The sequence below is a fragment of the Palaemon carinicauda genome, chromosome 31 (genome assembly GCF_036898095.1).
Source record: "Palaemon carinicauda isolate YSFRI2023 chromosome 31, ASM3689809v2, whole genome shotgun sequence".
NCBI lineage: Eukaryota > Metazoa > Arthropoda > Malacostraca > Decapoda > Palaemonidae > Palaemon > Palaemon carinicauda.
Window position 1 is genome coordinate 35,579,754 of NC_090755.1, and position 20,077 is coordinate 35,599,830.

A 20,077-nucleotide genomic window follows, 5' to 3' on the forward strand; every position below is an offset into this window, starting at 1 on the left:
ACAAATATGGTCCACTTACAAGGACACAAAGTTGTTTTAGTAATTACAGATAAGTTTTATCCATTTTTTTGCCCACTTTTATGTCAAAAGTAAGCAAAGTATATTTTTGAGACAGACAGGTACCGTACTTAAATGCATAATTTTAATGTAAATGTGAGTTCAGTACAAAACATATAAAATTAATCTCACTATATACAGGGTAATTATATTTTCCAATAACAAATACTGTATATAAAACAAACTATCCCAGTTGCTATGTAAAATTAAACCCAGCAAATGAATACGTATATCGTAAATTTGTATTCTGTACAAGAATTATACAATATACAGTATTTCTATATACAGCATAAGAAATATATTAAATCTGTCCCAAGTTAACATTTATTATAAATTTATGGATAGTATGTGAAATTTTTATAAATAATGTTAATTCAATTTTATAACTATTATTCTTATCAAAGACTTGCAGGTAGTGGTTTTAACCTCGACTTTTGAGATGGTGCAGCTGCTCACAAAGACTTTCCAAAATGTGGCCAAGTCATGTCGACAGAATATTGTTGCTGTGTCGCAGTATGGTAGTGTTGCAAGTAAGTTTTTAAAATCTAGTGTCTTGATATATGTAGATATTCTGTATTTAGAATTGATGTAGAAGTTCTGTATGAAATATGTTTTGCAAATAGATTTTTTTAATCAATCACCTGATATTTGTAGGTGTTTTGTATTTTAAGATGCTATAGAGTTCTCATATTTTTTTGTAATAAGTTATTTTTTAACATTTTAATTAGGAATGAATGGGTTTATATTTATAAATGAACATACTATATATAAATCTGTTTGGAGAAATTTTAGTGAGGAAAATTGTTTAAATTTGGCCAAAAAGATGGCAACGAAAAATTTTCTGGTAAGTTGGGTATCTTAATATTCCATTGCAAGAACTGTTTTCAGAACTTTAGAATAATAACTAAAAATTAAACCATGATGATGATGATGATTATTATTATTGTTATTATTATTATTATTATTATTATTATTATTATTGTTATTATTATCATTATTTTACTAGCTAAGCTGCAACCTTAGTTTGAAAAGCAAGATGCTATAAGCCCAAGGGCTACAACAAGGAAAAATAGCTCAGTGCAGATAGAAAATAAGGAAATGAAAAACTACATGAAAAGTAATAAACAATTTTAAGAACAGTAACTACATTAAAACAGATCTTTCATATATACAGTATAAAAAGAGATGTCTGCCTGTTCAACATAAAAACATTTGTTGCAAGTTTGAACATTTTGAAGTTCTACCAATTGAACTACCCAATTAGGAAGATCATTCCACAACTTTGTCTTAGCTAGAATAAAACTTTATGAATATTGTTTAGTATTGAACCTCATGATTTAAGGCCTGACTATTAGAATTAACTGCATATCTAACATTACGGACAGGGTGCTTCTGTCCGGGAAGATCTGAATGTAAAGGGTGGTCAGAATTAGGAAAAATCTTATGCAACCTGCATAACGAAGTACAGGTAATATAACAACGGTGCCAGAGATTGATATATAGAAGAGGAATAAGAAATTTAATAGCCCGTAAGTTCCTGTCCATCAAATTTAGAGTAGAATCAACAGCTGAAGACCAGACAGGAGAACAATACTTGAAACAAGGTAGAATGAAATTTTTTAAAACACTTCTTCAGAATACTGTAGATTGATTACCAAAAATTTTGAAATACTTTTTTCAATAAGACAATTTTTTGTGCAAATGAAGAAGAGACAGACCTAATGTGTTCCTCAAAAGTTAACTTCATGACAAAAATCACATATACCCATCACTTGCTGGTCGAAAAGGGAGAGGGAGAGAGAGAGAGAGAGGAGAGAGAGAGAGAGAGAGAGAGAGAGAGAGAGAGAGAGAGAGAGAGAGAGAGAGAGAGAGAGAGAGAGAGAGAGACTCTTACCTCACCTTATTGCCTTATTCTATGTTTGGGCTCCCCCAGGTCACCTCGTATATCCACCAGAGAGTTGCTAATGCATCTTCCGGTGTATTTTGCACCTTCCAGTCTTGGATGGTCTGGGATGCATCTTAGGTATTTATCGAGCTTACTCTTAAACACATCTACGCTCACTCCTGATATGTTTCTTAGATGAACTGGCAGCGCATTAAATAGTCGCTGCATTATCAATGCTGGTGCGTAGTGGATTTAATGTCCTTTGCGCCTTCCTTAGTTTTCCTGGTATAGTTTTAGGCACTATTAATCTACCTCGGCTTGCTCTTTCTGATATTTTTAGCTCCATGATATTTTCAGTAATTCCTTCGATTTGCTTCCATGCTTGTATTATCATGTAGCGTTCTCTTCTCCTTCCCAGACTGTACAGTTTTAAAAATTGCAGTCTTTCCCAGTAGTCAAGGTCCTTAACTACTTCTATTCTAGCAGTAAAGGACCTTTTTACACTCTCTATTTGTGCAATATACTTTTGGTTTTGTGGGTACCATATCACATTGCAGTACTCGAGTGTACAGTACTACGTACATAAGTTTTGTAAAGCTTAATTATGTGTTCAGCTTTTCTTGTTTTAAAGTGACTGAATATCATTCCCAATTTTGCTTTACATTTAGCCAACAGTGTTGCTATTTGGTCGTTGCATAACATATTCCTGTTTAACATTACACCAAGGTCTTTAATTGCTTCCTTGTTTGTGATTGTCTCGTTATTAGGTCCCCTGTATGCATATACCATTCCTTCTCTGTTTCCATAGTTTATTGATTCGAATTTATCGGAGTTAAATACCATCCTATTTATCTCCGCCCATTCATATATTTTTGTTTAGATCTCTTTGTAATGAGTTCCTGTCTTCATCACAAGTAATTTCTCTACTTATTCTTGTGTCATCGGCGAAACTTCTCACTACAGTCTTTTAACATTACAGTCTATGTCTGAGATCATAATAACAAACAGCAATGCAGCTAATACCGTACCCTGTGGCACACCAAATTTTACCTGATCTTCATCTGATTTCTCGTCATTTGCAACCACTATCTGTTTTCTGTTTTGCAGAAATTCTTTTACCCATTTTCCTATCTTTCCCACAATATTATGCTTTCTCATTTTTCTCTCCAATATATTATGGTCTCTCTCTCTCTCTCTATATATATAGAGAGAGAGAGAGAGAGGAGAGAGAGAGAGAGAGAGAGAGAGAGAGAGAGAGAGAGAGAGAGAGAGAGTGAGTGTGTGTGTGTGTGTGTGTGTGTGTGTGTGTGTGCGCGCATGCTTGCCTTTGTACATCTGTAGATCTGCCTATATATCTTATAGGGCTTTGTGCCAGTATTATGGGATTTACAACAATAAGTGTAAACTTGTATGTTACTATTACTGTACATAGTTTTGTAAGACAGTGTGGTACAAATGAGGCATTCCTCTTATAATCTTCATTCCAGTCTTCAGAAAATCAATACTGTACAGTTACTACTAAAATATTATTACTTTTCTAGGGCTAGGGGAATTGTGGTAAATATTAGAAATTAGTACCTCTATTTTATTAGATCTTTCATGTAAATTAGTTCCATTAAATCACAAGTTATAAATGGATGATGGCAAGCATAGCAAGCTATATTTGTATTACATCTTTTTGCCATCCAGACTTAGATGATACAAAAAAAAAAGGGTAGAAAGTTTTCTTTTCTCATTGTAATTTCAATGCTCATCTGAGAATTGGTAATTTTTTCCCTACTATGAGTGAATTATAAAGGAGTTTACTCACAAGTCTAGTAAGTCAAAAGATTCTGTGTGTGTGAATAGGTCAGTTGTTTCTGCATATTTACCATATTTTACCTTAAGTAATAGAAATCACACACTCTGTTACTGAAATCTGAAGGTTTTGACTATTCTTGTTTGTATAGATCAGAGAAAGGGGATTGTTGTCAGTTGCATGCTTGCTAAGCAAAGAAGGAGGTTTAGTGAAATCGACTCCCTGTTTCAGGTGACGGAACCATAATGATAGCAACACCCATAGGCATCATGAAGCTCCTTAGTAGAAAGGAACAAGCTTACTCCTTATCCAAAGTACTAGCTCTGATTATTGATGATGGCCTGAAGGTTTTTACTGCTGTGATGAATGCAAGCCCACAGGATGAGAATCTAAATGAGCTGTTATCCAGGACAGGTAGGTTGCAGTGTTTGTATCTCTACATACTATCTATATTTAGATAAGGTAGATTAGTGCTTATTATAAGATGGGGTGTTTTGCCTATGAATGTTTAATTTTTCTGTCATATATTTTCAGATTAATTATTCTAATTTTAAAAATAATTTACTGCAGAGCATTGGTGTTATTACTGTACCTTTCTGAACTAGTTTTAACCGAGTTATCAGTTATAAAGTATACTTCAATGTTTCTAGTTTATAAACATATCTTGAATCTTTTTAAAGTAATAATAAGTCAGATAATAGTCCTTTAGTCTTTTTCTTATATTAGGAGTTTTTATAATTCAACTGATATTGCACATGTTTTATTACATTCTGAGTTCAGGCCTATATCAGGCAAAAGTGGAGTTAATTTTCAGAGTAAGGAGTTTAGAGCAGGTGCTCTTCGTATGTATGCAGTTTGGTTCGTGGTTAATATGTAATTCAAGGTATGTATTTAAATTTGTCAATCTTTGCACAATTGCTTTTGCTCTGTTTTTTATACCAATAATATTTATAAAAAAGTATACATACAGATATTGATATATATATATATATATATATATATATATATATATATATATATATATATATATATATATTACAGTATATATATATATATATATATATATATATATATATATATACAGTATATATATATATATATATATATATATATATATATATATATATATATATATATACAGTATATATATATACAGTATAATATATATTATATATATATATATATATATATATACAGTATATATATATATACAGTATATATATATATATATATATATATATATATATATATATATATATATATATATATATATATATATATACAGTAGGGTCCCGAATTAAGCGTGTTCGAATTACACGATTCCCCTTTTCCGCGATCGCTATTTTTCAAAAATAAATTTTCTGTATCTGCGAGGCTGTTCAAAGTTCGCGAGTCAAGCACTACAAAATGTATCAAATCTATTGTCTTTTTAAGTATATTGGTAGCCCTAAATACGGTGATTTATAATAAATGTTACAAAACAATATCAACATTACATTTCATTAACATAATTTCATAATGAATAGCCTATTTAAGGATAAAATTCCACATCAACAATGAAATCAACTGTTAACTGTGCGAGTCCAGCTGACAGAATGTAAACAGAAACGTGGTTACGTTCTCGGCAATCTTTATCTTTCTCCAACCTTACGATAATTGTAATGGTAGTGTTAATGATGGTATATTAAAGCATTATTTTTGTTTATTACAGTATATTTAAAAGCCTTATTTTTCCCTCTGGCGTTCAAGGTTTTCACGAGTAGACTGGGTTCGTTTATCGGCAGTGAATAGCCTAAACTTCGGTAACGAGTCGTCAATATTTTGTCATATTTTAAACAGTATACATTTGATTTGCAAACATTGGTTTTGTAGAGTAGACGGTAAAATAAAATCTAGAGAGAGAGAGAGAGAGAGAGAGAGAGAGAGAGAGAGAGAGAGAGATATTTGATGGCAGAAATCCCCCTCCCTCTCTCTCTCTCTCTCTCTCTCTCTCTCTCTCTCTCTCTCTCTCTCTCTCTCTCTCTCTCTCTCTCTAGATTTTATTTTACCGTCTACTCTACAAAATCAATGTTTGCAAATCAAATGTATACTGTTTAAAATATGACAAAATATTGACGACTCGTTACCGAAGTTTAGGCTATTCACTGCCGATAAACGATAACAAACCCTTTAATGCAAACTAACTGTATCCTTTGATATTCCATTAATTTATCACGAATTCCTTCTATACCTCCTCAGACACTCTTATTTCAAATATCTAAATTATTCTTATCACAACTAACACCATCTAGTCATTTTCATTCCATTATATCTATTATTCCTCTGGATCTTATTCCCTTTCCTTATTCTGTTTATTCGATGGGATTCGTTTTTCCCTTTACCGTCTTTCAGAATCTATTTTTAGCCACTGGCAACCAAATTCCCCCTTCCCCCGTCTCCCACCGTCTCCCCTGCGAGTCCACCCAGCCTATCTCATCACTCCCCCCCACCTTCATCCTCCCCTGTTCTAGGTCTGTAACCTTCTGCGTCATAATCTCTCTCTCTCTCTCTCTCTCTCTCTCTCTCTCTCTCTCTCTCTCTCTCTCTCTCTCTCTCGTTATACAATACTTACAAATAGATGAAGAAACCAAAATCGGTTTTCTTGAAGTGTCAATTAAATACAAAACGAAAAAATTATACCGTGTATACATCCATTTCAATCATAGCTTAAAATACGGTAACCGATTTCGTCCGCAAACCACTATTTTTTAGGAAACACCATTCTATTCCAGAAAATTTTTACTCTTTAAATGTCAATTGCGATATAATAAAACATGTACTTATGTTGTTAAATTTCGGGTGTGTTTTAAAAATCGAGTATTGCTAACTTATTTTTGTTTTACTTTTGGCTGTGATCACATCAGCTGATGTCTAGCTTCCGCGCGAATACAATAACAAAGAATTGTTTACACCATTTCTTAACTTATTCAAACCATCTATACAGTTAATATTACATAAACACCAATGTGTTATAACCTATCATATTTATTGTTTAGTACTTTAAAACCATCCCTCTCTCTCTCCTCTCTCTCTCTCTCTCTCTCTCTCTCTCTCTCTCTCTCTCTCTCCTCTCTCTCTTTCTCACATCGAACGTTATAGCGGTAACCTAATTGTTCGGTGACTTTAAAAATAGGCCTAGTACTTTCTTCTTTTACCTTTTTTGCATATGGATCCATAATTGAGGTGGGTACAAGTTGACTTATAACTGAAGTTAGGAAAAGTATTTTGGATATGGAAAGGACAATTATCTTTCGTAACAGTTTAGAATTATCGTAAGTTATCACTCTGTCATTAGCGGCAGTTTGCTATTGTGGATTAAACGCATAAGGAAAAAAAAATTTCCAGCTTTGCTACGAATTTAGGAATTTATATGGATACGGTAAGTAAAATATTTGTAATAACATAATGTTTACTAAATGTTTGTAATATCATTAGTTATGACTTAGATCATGTGTGTTTAATGCATTCGTTTGTTTATTATGATCGAAGATGGAGCGTAAACAAATGGAAGGTTTCCGTTTCAGGCGGCATCATAAAGAAAAACATTTCATAAATGGCATTCATTTCATTTATTTGAAAGTTTTAATAAAAAATAATTAGAACATTGGTAATAACAAATTCAACATATAATCTATACTTGGTAAAATTGCTGTCAATTCAAAAACACAGATGTATAAATGCGTCTGTTTCTTCGTTGTGATCAGAGATAAACGTAAACAAAACATTGGTTGTCGTTTTCTATTGTGCTTTTTAGCGTGTTTAGGAAACGCATGATATAAAATCGCCTTTATTTTGATAATTCTGGATTTTCAATCATACAACAAGCTAGTCTATAGAGTGATGGTTTTGCTATTCACCAGTTGTATTATACAATAGATATGACAAACATTAAAATTTGTCTGTATTTTGGGTTGTGTTATAACGGGAAATATATGGTGTTTACACCTATCCTGGTTGTAATTTTAACCATTTTTCAAGTTATTAGAACTTTAAAGTATATTAAATGTTTTATTTATATACAAAAACAATTTGATATTATAAAGAAATACAGTAAGTACAAAGAAAGTATTGGAAATGGGTAGTAAACACATTTGAATAGGCAAATTGCTGGTTGCCATGGCCGCAATGGAATTATTTCTGTTGTGTGTTTCGAAATTCACGATTTTCCATTTACACGAGGTCATTAATCGACCAAATTCTCGCATAATTCGGGACCCTACTGTGTATATATATTATGTATATAATATATATTTGTATATATATATATATATATATATATATATATATATATATATATATATATATATATATATATATATATACACACACATATATATACAGTACAGTCCCAAATTATGCGATTCCCCATTTATGCGGTGGCTATTTTTCAAAAATAAATTTTTCTGTATCTGGGAAGCTGTTCAAAGTCTGGGAGTCAAGCACTACAAAATGTATCAAAACTATTGTGTTTTTAAGTACAGTGGAACCTCTACATCCGAACGTATCTACATCCGAATTTTCCAACATCCAAAGTAAAATTCGAGCAAATTTTTGACTCTACACCCGAATTTTATTTCGACACACGAAGTAAGCAATTTTCAACGTACCGGTTGTATCCGAATTTCTCGGACACGCTAAGTACAATTCGAACACGTTCCTACTCTACACCCGAATGTTTTTTTCGACACCCGAAGTAAACAATACTCGTACGCGTAGTCGGTGCTCATAGCGCTTGAAGTGTTTTTTATTTCCGCCGATAGAAGGCAGCACTTCTACCTCGGAGGGACCCTCAATTAGCGCGGCTCGGGTCAGTCCTCTGTTCTCGTCGGCTTCTTGCGGTTGTGCCCTGTGCGTTCTGCTATTAACTGTGTTTTAATCGTGATTTTTTACGTGCATCCTTTAACGGTAATTTACGTAAAGTATGGGTCCTTAAAGGCTTAGTTTTGCAAGTGGTAGTGGTAGTGGTGAGAAAAGGAAGAAGGAAATGCTTTCTTTAGACGTAAAGCAGGAAATTATTGAATGAACTTGCTAAACAGTATGGCAGTAATATGTCGACGATCTCGACAATCCTTAAACAAAAGGAAGCTATTAAAGCAGTGAAACCTTCTAAGGGGATCACCATTATTTCTAAACGCCGTAGCCCTATCATAGAAGAGATGGAACGACTTCTAGTGTGGATCAAGGACAGAGAGATCGTTGGCGACACCATCACCGAGACCGTCATCTGCGAGAAGGCGCACGCCATCTTTACGGACTTGAAGGAGGAGAGCTCTGGGGGTGATGCTGGGGAGAGTTCAACCGAACCTTCCTCTGACGATTTCAAGGCATCTCGTGGCTGGTTTGAGAAATTTAAGAAACGGTCCGGGATTCATTCAGTTGTTCGCCACGGAGAGGCTGCTAGTGCAGACACAAAGGCTGCAGCTGACTTTGTCAAGAACTTCGAAAGGATCGTGCTGGAAGAAGGCTACGTAGAGCAGCAAGTGTTTAATTGTGATGAAACCGGGCAGTTTTGGAAGAAGATGCCCAGTCGAACCTACAGTAGGGTCCCGAATTACACGTGTTCTAATTACGCGATTCCTCAATTACGCGATCGATAGTTTTTAAAAATTAATTTTCCTGTATTTGCGAGGAGCATTCTAAATCCGCGAGTCAAGCACCGCGAAGCGTAGGAAATCTATTGTTTTCTTAATTGTATTGGGGGGGGGGGGTGATGGTTCCCCGATGTCTGAGAAGGGGGGGGGGAGAATGTGAGAGAAAGATTTCTGTTCAAACATTTTAAGACTAGTTTTGGATGAAAAATGTTAAGGTTTGCCCATCTGTTGTGTCAACTTGTCGCTAGGCCTAGCCTAACTGTCCAACACCTATATGTATAATATTCCATATTTGTACTAATTAATTTTTATACTTACGTTGTGATTATGGTGAAAAATCCTTATTCATTAAACTTTAAATTAAAAACCATCAAAATAAAGACTATTTTATATCATGCTACTGCCAAACATTTCACCACAACCAAACCCATTACTTTGTTTAGTACGTTCCATCGCCGATAATAACGAACTCGCTAACCAATTTTAACATCTGTCTATAGGTTAACTTTTGCGGCAAAAGATATCTTACCAGGTACTATGTAATAATAATGTTATAATTAATGTTTTATTTATCCTTAGAAAATCAAAATATATGAAATATGAGCAATTTTGTTTCGTGTTGTTTTTTTTTCCCTAAAAAAACGCCTTCTTAAAAGGAAAACGTTTTTTTTTTTACGTTTCATCGTCGATCATAAACGCATTTACTCCTGAAAGTGATATTGAAGAGCTTTTACTAAAGATGTTATTATAAATAAAGATTATAAATAGGTGGTAAAATATCTATAATTAAAGTGTAGCAGCATCAAGAAATGTTGGGGTTCGCCCTTTACATAAGAATGTACTGTACATTGGATTAGACAGAACGTAGAAAAAATCAATTAGGGAAAAATCGGTATTCGATATCCTCTTCATCAGCATCGTCAATCGGGCTTTTTATTTTTTTTATTCTCAGTCGCTAACTAGTTATCGCACTGCCAAGATCTGCACACATTCCGATAATTCACATTTGAAGGTTTTCTGGGAGAGGATGGATAGAGAAAATACCGAACTATATAAAATGTTTTTTAACCTGTTAAGCGTCACCCACGTGATAAACCGTTCACCACGATCTACTCGGTACCGCCTTCAACTGTATATTCCGTTCATGACTTTAATTGCCTTTTACAAGCCGTCAGTCTCGTGATGTTACTTTACTCGTATAGTAAGTATAGGATCACCACTTGGCAACACTCTCAGCATATGGGGACTGTGAATAGAAACTTATATGATGTCTGGCAACTATTTTTCTGAAGGTAGCTTGATGTTACAAAACTCTGGTTTGAACTGGTTTCCTATCAGTGCGCTCGGGCGTTCATGCATAAGTGGTTATTGTTGTTCCTTTTGTTATGAAAGGTCTAAAGAGGAAGGTTATTTCTTTAGATGAATAAATGATATTCTGTGTTGTGGAATTTGATAATGATAACCTGTTTGATAATGAGAGCACTAGTTCTGAATCCTCCAGTGATGAGTATATTGAAAAAAACAAAGTTTTCTTTCGATGTCGAAAGCGAAAATGACTTCTCATTATCGAATGACTGGACAACGAAATTTCACAAAACTATAAAGGGAAAGGAAACGCCGAGAGAGAGAGAGAGAGAGAGAGAGAGAGAGAGAGAGAGAGAGAGAGAGAGAGAGAGAGGAGAGAGAGAGAGAATAAAGTGGATAAATAATGTACAAATGTATGACGAACATATTTGAAAACTATACAGGAAACGATATGAAGAGAGAGAGAGAAGAGAAGAGAGAGAGGAGAGAGAGAGAGAGAGAGAGAGAGAGAGAGAGAGAGAGAGAGGAGAGAGAGACCTATCCCTTTCCTTTTGTTGCTTATCCAGGCGTAAGATTTACGATTGAAGATAAAAAGAACCCATTAGAATATTCAGTATTATGTAGCCATTTGAAATTAAATAATAGTAGTATTAATTGTTTTTTTTACTCAACCATTTAATTAATATCCCTACTTTTAACTATAATTACGAATTATAAGCACAAAGAAATTATATTAACTTTGAAAAATTATCATTAGTGAAATGACCGCTCAGGGCAAAAAAAGCGTGATTATCGTACAGCAGCCTATTGCACACTTGCGCCTAGTGGCCGTGTTTACGTGTGGGAGTGTCATCATGGATATACAGTACTATACTGTAATTTTTAACTATTGCTAGATACGTACTGTATCAAACCTTGAAAACCCTTTTTTGTTTTTTGTATCTATAGGAAATAATTCTACATCATTCGGAAAATACTGAAAACAGTAAGCTATGCATAGTACAGTAGTAAATACTACAGTCATAGAAAATTATCAAAACTTTAACAACTTTTTATTGTTTTATTTATCCATAAAAGAAATTTTGTACAGTATTTTATAAAAAAAATCTATAAGAAGGATTTCTTACAGTATTGTTAAAATAAAAGCTACAATATATATATATATATATATATATATATATATATATATATATATATATATATATATATATATATATATATATATATATACATACACACATACATACACACACACAGTGTATATACAGTATATATATAGCTAGAAAGCTAGAAATGGAGTGAAAAAAAAATTGACGGGTACGTTGCTGTTTGCCGCCATGATGTGTTTCGAAATATACGAATTTCCAATTACACGAGGCCTTTCATCGACCAAATTCTCGCATAATTCGGGACCCTACTGTACATCACTGCCGAAGAGAAGAAATTGCCTGGGCATAAGCCAATGAAGGATCGGTTGACTCTTGCCCTATGTGCCAACGCTAGCAGGGACTTATAAAGTCAAGCCCTTACTGGTTTACCATTCCGAGAACCCTAGGGCCTTTAAGGCACACAACGTGGATAAGGACCAAATTCATGTTTTCTGGCGATCCAACTCGAAGGCCTGGGTCACTAGGCAGTTCTTTGTGCAATGGGTTAACCAAGTTTTCGGCCCTTCTGTGAAGAAATATCTTCATAAACAGAAATTGCCTTTAAAGTGCCTGCTATGCCTTGACAATGCACCCGCTCACCCCTCCGGACTTGAAGATGATATCTTCGATGAATTTAAGTTCATAAAGGTGCTGTATCTTCCACCGAATACCACCTCTATCCTCCAGCCCATGGACCAGCAAGTCATCTCTAATTTTAAGAAGCTGTACACCAAGCACTTATTTAAGCAGTGCTTTAATGTCACGCAAAGCACCAACTTAACTTTGCGTGAATTTTGGAGGAGCCACTTCAACATCGTGCACTGCCTGAAGGTCATAGATCAGGCTTGGGTGGGATTAACTTGACGAACCCTCAATTCTGCCTGGAAGAAGCTGTGGCCTGATGCAATTTCTTCCCGAGATTTCGAAGGTTTTGACCCCGAACCTGATCCTGTGGTGGGTGCAGCGGAAGACGTAGAGGAAATCGTCTCCCTTGGCAAGTCCATGGGTCTGGAGGTTGACGCAGATGACGTTACGGAACTCGTCGCCGAACATCACGACGAACTTACCACAGAGGAGCTCAAGGAACTCCATGCTATGTCTGAGCACATGAGTGATGACGAGGAAGGGAGCGAGGAGGTAGAACATGTGTTAGGTTCGGCGCATATAAAAGAGGTGTTAGGAAAATATCAAGACGTGGTCGACTTCATCGACAAATACCACCCCAAAAAATTGCAGGTTTGTCGTGTAGTTTCGCAGTTCGATGATGTTTGCCTAACTCACTTTCGAAACATTCTGAAAAGTCGTACCAAGCAACTATCTATCGATAATTACTTTAAAAAAACTACGAAGCGAACTCGTGATGAAGAGGATGTAAGTGATTAGAAGAAAACGGCAAAGAGTGAAGCGGAAGAAAGTGAAACAAAGAAAACGGCAAAGAGTGAATCGAAAGAAATTCAATCAATTTTAAGTGTAGAGAGTGAAAGTGATTAAAATTAATTATCAAAAAGAAAAAAAAGAAAATGTAAAAAAAATATAGAATATAAAAATAAAAAAAAAAATAAGCTAAGTTATGTTAAAGTTCACTTAGTGTAAGTTAGAATAAGTTACGGTAGTGTACGTTTATCGTAGTTAACCTCTCTACATCCTCGCCGCCCGTCCTTCTCCTCTCTGCGTAGCAAGACCAACAACACCTGCGCTGGAGTTTCTAAGGTAAAGTGACGCTAAAAACCTGTTTTTTATTTATCATTTTTTGCTAATTCTTCTTTTGTTACATGTCTATTATTTAATTTAGTGTGCATTATTCTCATGGGAAATTATGTGTAGTAGTTTATTAAGAAGTTATCATAGGTTTTTGGGCTCAACCACGGATTAATCCTATTTCAATGTATTCTTATGGGAAAATTCGTTTCGACATCCGAACATTTTCTACATCCAAAGTTGGTTCTGGAACGGATTAAATTCGTGTGTAGAGGTACCACTGTATATTGGTTACCCTGTGAATACAGTGCTTGATAATAAATGTTACTAAATGATATTTACCTTACATCTTATTAACATAATTTCATAATAAATAGCCTCTTAAAGGATAAAATTCCACATCAACAATGAAACCAACTTCAACTCTGCAAGTCCAGCTGACAAAATGTAAACAGAACTATGGTTACATTCTCGGTAATCTTTAGCTTTCTCTAACCTTTCAATAATTTTAATTTGTGGTAATATTGATTGTATATTAAAGCATTATTTCTGTTTAGTACAGTATACATAAGAGCTTTATTTTTCCGTGTGGGTGTTCAAGGTTTTCACACGTAGGCTTAGTTCGTTTATCAGCAGTGAATAGCCTAAACTTCGGTTACGAGTTGACAATATTTTGTCATATTTTAAACAGTATTGTTTTACTTTACTAAGATTTGTTTTGAATAGTACACAGTTTATTTATCAAAACTTCTCTGAGAGAAGAATTGATCGCCACAACTGACAATAGTCTTGTTAATCTCATTATTAAACTCAGGTTGCCATATGTGAACCAAGATTTTATTTCCTAGAGAGAGAGAGAGAGATTTGAGGTTTTCTGGCATCATATCTGTTACTGTATTCGTACGCGCATATTCTTAAGAGCGGGACTAGAAATCAGCTGATCTGATCACAGTCAAAATAAAACAAAAAGAATTCACAAATACTCGATTTCTAAAACACACCCAAAATTTAAGAACATAAGTACATGTTTTCTTATAGCGCAATTAACTATTTAAAGAGTAGCAATTTTCTAGAATAAAATGATGTTTCCTAAAAAATAATGGTTTGATGACGAAATCGTATGCCGTATTTTAAGCTACGATTGAAATGGATGTATACACGGTAATTTTTTTGTTTCGTATTCAACTGATACTTTTTAAGCAAACCTATTTTGGTTTCTTCATTTATATGTAAGTATTGTATAACACCAGAGAGAGAGAGAGAGAGAGAGAATTTGAGTTTGTCTGGTATCAAATATCTCTCTCTCTCTCTCTCTCTCTCTCTCTCTCTCTCTCTCTGTAAGAAATAAAATCTTAGTTCACATATGGTAACTTGAGTTTAGTAATGAAATTAACATGACTATTGTTAGTTGTGGCGATCAATTCTTCGCTTCAGGTAGTACAAGAAAAAAAAACACGGCATTCGATTACAACAGCCGATTCTCTCTCTCTCTCTCTCTCTCTCTCTCTCTCTCTCTCTCTCTCTCTCTCTCTCTCTCTCTGCTCTTATACAATACTTACATATAGATGAAGAAACCAAAATAGGTTTTCTTAAAAAGTGTCAATAAATACGAAACGAAAAAAATGACTGTGTATGCATCCATTTCAATCGTAGCTTAAAGTACGGACTCTGATTTCGTTAGCAAACCACTATTTTTTAGGAAACACCATTCTATTCCTGAAAATTTTTACTCTTTAAATAGTCAATTGCACTATAATAAAACATGTACTTATGTTTTTAAATTTCGGATGTGTTTTAAAAATCGAGTATTGCTGACTTCTTTTTGTTTTACTTTTGGCTGTGATCACATCAGCTGATGTCTAGCTTCCGCTCTCAAGAATATGCGCGTATGAATACAGTAACAAAGAATTGATTATACCATTTCTTAACTTATTCCATCTATACAGTTGATATTACATAAGCACCAATGTCTTATAACCTATCCTATTTGTTTACTACATTTAAAACGATCATTCTCTCTCTCTCTCTCTCTCTCTCTCTCTCTCTCTCTCTCTCTCTCTCTCTCTCTCTCTCTCTCTCTCTCTCTCTCTGTCACATCGATGACTTTAAAAATCTGCCTAGTACTTTCTTCTTTTACCTTGTTTTCCATATGGTTCCATAATTGAGGTGGGTACAAGTTGACTTATAACTGAAGTTAGGAAAAGTATTTTGGATATGGAAGGACAATTATCTTCGTAACAGTTTACTGTAGAATTATCGTAAATTATCATTCTGTCACTAGCGGCAGTTTGCTATTGTGGATTAAACGCATAAGAAAAAAAAAGTTTTCCAGCTTTGCTACGAATTTAGGAATTTATATGGATACGGTAAGTAAAATATTTGTAATAACGATGTTTACTAAATTTTTGTAATATCATCAGTTATCACTTTGATCATGTGTGTTAAATACGTTCGTTTGTTTATTATGATCGAAGATGGAGCGTACAGTAAACAAATGGAAGGTTTCCGTTTCAGGCGGCGTCATAAAGGAAAACATTATTTCATTTATTTCAGAGTTCTAAGAAAAATCAGGTAGAACAACATTGGTAATAACAAAATCATCTTGTTAAAACTAACCTATACACAGATGTGTAAATGCGTTAGTTTCTTTGTTATGATCAGAGATAAACATAAACAAAATGATGTAATTTTTTATTGTGCTTTTTGGCGTGTTTAGGAAATGTATGATGTAAAATCTTCTTTATTTTGATGATTTAGGATTTCCAATGATACAACAAAAGCTACTCTATACAGTGATGGTTTTGCTATTCACCAGTTGTCTTATACAATAGATATGAAAAACATTAAAATTTGTCTGTATTTTGGGTCGTGTTATAACGGGAAATATACGGTGTTTACACCCATCCTGGTTGTAACTTCAACCTTTTTTTCAAGTTATTAGAACTTTAAAGTATATTAAATGTTTGATTTATTTACAAGAACAATTTGATATAAAATAATACAGTATAGTACATAGAAAGTATTGGAAATGGGTGGTAAAAACGTTTGAATAGGCAAGTTGCTGGTTGCCATGGTCCAAATGGAATTACTTCTGTTAGTTGTGTGTTTCGAAAGATGCGATTTTCCATTTATACGAGGTCATTGATCGACCAAATTCTCGCATAATTCGGGACCCTACTGTGTGTACAGTATATATATATATATATATATATATATATATATATATATATATATATATATATATATATATATATATATATATCTAGGACAATTATTCGAAAAAATTATTCAAAAACAGTTGCTCGATATTAATTATTCGAAAACCAATTGTTCGACACGGTTGTTTGAATTAACCCTTTTACCCCTAGGCTCTTTGGAAATTTCCAACCCTTAACCCCCAAGGGGTTATTTTTTTCCCAGCACATTTTGCAGTATATTTTTTTTAAATTGCTCTAACAGCCTTAATTTTTGTCATAGAGAGGTCAGGTTGGTCTCATTCTCTTGGAAAATGCCTGAATTTTTTTCCAAAAAATATAAAAAATCTGAAAAAAAAAATTTTCATAGCATTTTTTTGCAAGGACGTATCGGTACGTCCATGGGGGTAAAGGGATGGGTTTTTTGAAACGTACCAGTACGTCCTTTGGGGGTAAAAGGGTTAAAAAATTTTCGAACAAGAAAGCTATAAACAAGTAAACATTGCTTGATAGTACTCTAATCATTAGTATATACTTTGTTCATTGTCAATGCATATTTTCCAAGAAATCCCAAAAAGATATTTTTATTTCAAAGGATAAACCCATCGCAAAATGTCATGGCAGAATCTATTCAAAGCGAGAAATGAAGAGCATTGCTGTTACTGTGAAGGACAAGCAAGTAAGGTCAAAGGTCTATTGGAAATGCCAACATTTTGCTGAAAAGTGCAAAGACCGCGTTATAACAGTTGATGGCTCGATCAGTTCTTTTTTCGGTAAACATAATCACTCTTGAAATTTGACACATGTTGAGGTACAGAAGATTTTATATATAGTGAAGACTGACGCAAGAGCAACGCGAGATTCTCCTAATTTTTTCATGTCTCACGCAGCAGCAGAAATAAGTGGGTGTATTGCAACTGTTCTACCGCAAACCAGCAGCATAAAGGATACACAGGGTATGTTGGAAAATATAAACTACTGTACAATATATACTATAGTTTTCTGACTGCAGTATGTACTATACTGCAGAAATACTGGGTACTGTATAAGCATATACTGTAGTTCAGCCGGCATGTTGCCTGCTAGGCTAGTACCTGGCGGCACCGGTCCAGCCGGCATGCTGCAGGCTAGGTTAGTACCTGACGGCACTAGCCGACAGAGGGAGAGAGAAAGTATGGAGAGAAGGGCTACTTTATTAATGTAGTTTAGTACAATGAATAAGGGTGTAGGTACTATTATTCCTACTGCCTTCCTCCAGAATGAGGGTTCAAATGGAAGGGGGGAATGAATCATTCTAGCTTCCATCCAGCCACAAGATGTGCTGCCGGTTACTTCCGGTTTCAGGGATGACTGAAGAACAATCAAAGACAAAGGGTCAAGAGCGGCAGCTATCATGGCCGGCACCACCTTTCCCGGAGCCTTGCGTCTGTAGGGGAAAGTCGGAGTGACTATTAAGCCGCCTCTGTAGGAGCCCGGCCGGCGCCACGTTCTACCCCGGCAAGCGGGGAGATTATAGGTCACCGGCCACAGATATGCCATGGCTAGGCTAACGCTAAAGGACAGAGAGGGGTAGGGAAAGGGTCTTGTGTGTTTTGTCGGGAGAAGGCGGCAGGATTGCCGGCCAATTCCAAACACAATTTGAAACCTTGTTTCAATATCGGCGCCATCCTGGGCAGCAGAAAAATTTTGATTCTTCAGCCCAGGGTCTGCCGAAACAAGACTTGTCTTCTAGACCGCAAAGGAGAAGGTGGCGGCATCGTACTACCACTTCAGATGCGGGCTAGGGAAGCTAGGCTTCCTATGCCTACAACTGTAAGTGGCAGGGGAGTGACTACTCACCCTGCAGCCAAGCTGTCGGCATAAAGACTGAATACTCTGAGTTACTGTCGTAAAACCAAGCCGGGATACTCACCGGTAAGGGGAGAGAGACAGAAAACACTAGCCTAGTCAAGCCGGAGTGTACTACTCTATGGCATGGCCAAGATAGGGTTGTCGCTTAATGGCGGCACTCAGAGGGAAGGAGGTTTTACCCTTAAATCTCCGAAGGAGACGAGTATCGAATTATATAATTAATTCTAGGAGATAAACTATCTCCTGTTGAATTGATAAAACGATACGCGAGGGTGAACGGGGATAATGTATGAAAGTATACTAAAGCGCATAGGCTAGGTTAGCCTAGCGCGGGGCGAGATCTCTGCTACCTATATCACCGAGACTCTTAACGTATACGATCAACACATTTAGGAAGAGGAAAATTATGTGCAAGATCTTATCTTCACTAGTATAATTTTTGCCTAAATAACTATAATTCATTAAAGCTAAATACCGGGAATGTCGTTCTGCTGACTAAATAAAGAATGCATGACGAACGACAGCGTCCAAAATGTCGCCTTCGGTGACAGCGTCCAAAATGGCGCCTTCGGTGACAGCGTCCAAAATGGCGCCTTCGGTGACAGCCTAAGCTCCGATAAACACATTAAATCTTTGCTAATTTCAGTGTGAGAAGGGAGCTAAAAATTATACACAGTAAAAAATAAATACTCAACTTTCCAGAGGCAGAAGATGGTGGAGAATGCATAATAAATCCTCGAAAATAGCGATCTAGAACACTAGATAAGCAGGGAGAAACACCGTGCGAAAGCTCTTTTGAAATAGGAATGAGCCACCATTTTGGTCCCTGTAATAGTAGGGGAGGAAGGGTAACCTTGATAACGGCTCCCTTCAATTTCGCCACTCCTCCCCCTCAGAGCGAAAACTCTATTCGGGGTGAAGATTGCCATGTGTCGTATCAAGATATATGTCCCCTGATATTATGCGATATCCTTAAGGAAAATTTTTTAGGATACTCGTGCCAGGAGTTAGAATTCTGGAGACCTATGGTCAATTCTCTGGGAGTATCACTGTAGCCAAATATCCCTAATAAGCTGTCTATAGGAAGTTTCCATCAGGACGACATGGCTTGAGCCCAAAAATAATATATATAATTAAAAAGAATTTTGTTGCCAAGTTCTTCCCTCAAGTACAATTTTATTTTGTTCTACAAGACTCATTCATTATTGCAATTACGTCTCAACAGAATATATATTACACATTTCTAGGTTTGAGCCTGGCTACAGGAAAATAAAGAATTAGCATTTATCACTTGAAATAAAGTTAGCCCCAGTTAGTTCCTTGTTTTGACCACCAAGAGGAATGCAAAAACATTTCATATCATTACATTTCTTGTCATAGCATTGTTTACCCTCAAATGATTGACTTCATATCTAAAAGTTGATTTAGTTATAGCGTTGTCATTTGTGTTATTCCCTATTAAGTCCTTTTTTTATGTTTTCAAGGTATATCCTCTTAATCTTTTAAAGTAA

The 20,077-nt window shown here is 35.2% G+C and overlaps 1 protein-coding gene across 1 annotated transcript in view; it reads left to right on the plus strand.

The window, feature by feature from the left end:
• Positions 1–459: 459 nt before the first annotated feature.
• LOC137624395 (uncharacterized) overlaps positions 460–20,077 on the plus strand; it is a 227,750-nt gene continuing 208,132 nt past the window's right edge. The window contains exons 1-2 of the mRNA XM_068355132.1: positions 460–587; positions 3,972–4,154. Of these exons, the coding sequence (XP_068211233.1) occupies positions 497–587; positions 3,972–4,154 (274 nt within the window). The 5' untranslated portion in view covers positions 460–496. The remainder of the gene's footprint in view (positions 588–3,971; positions 4,155–20,077) is intronic.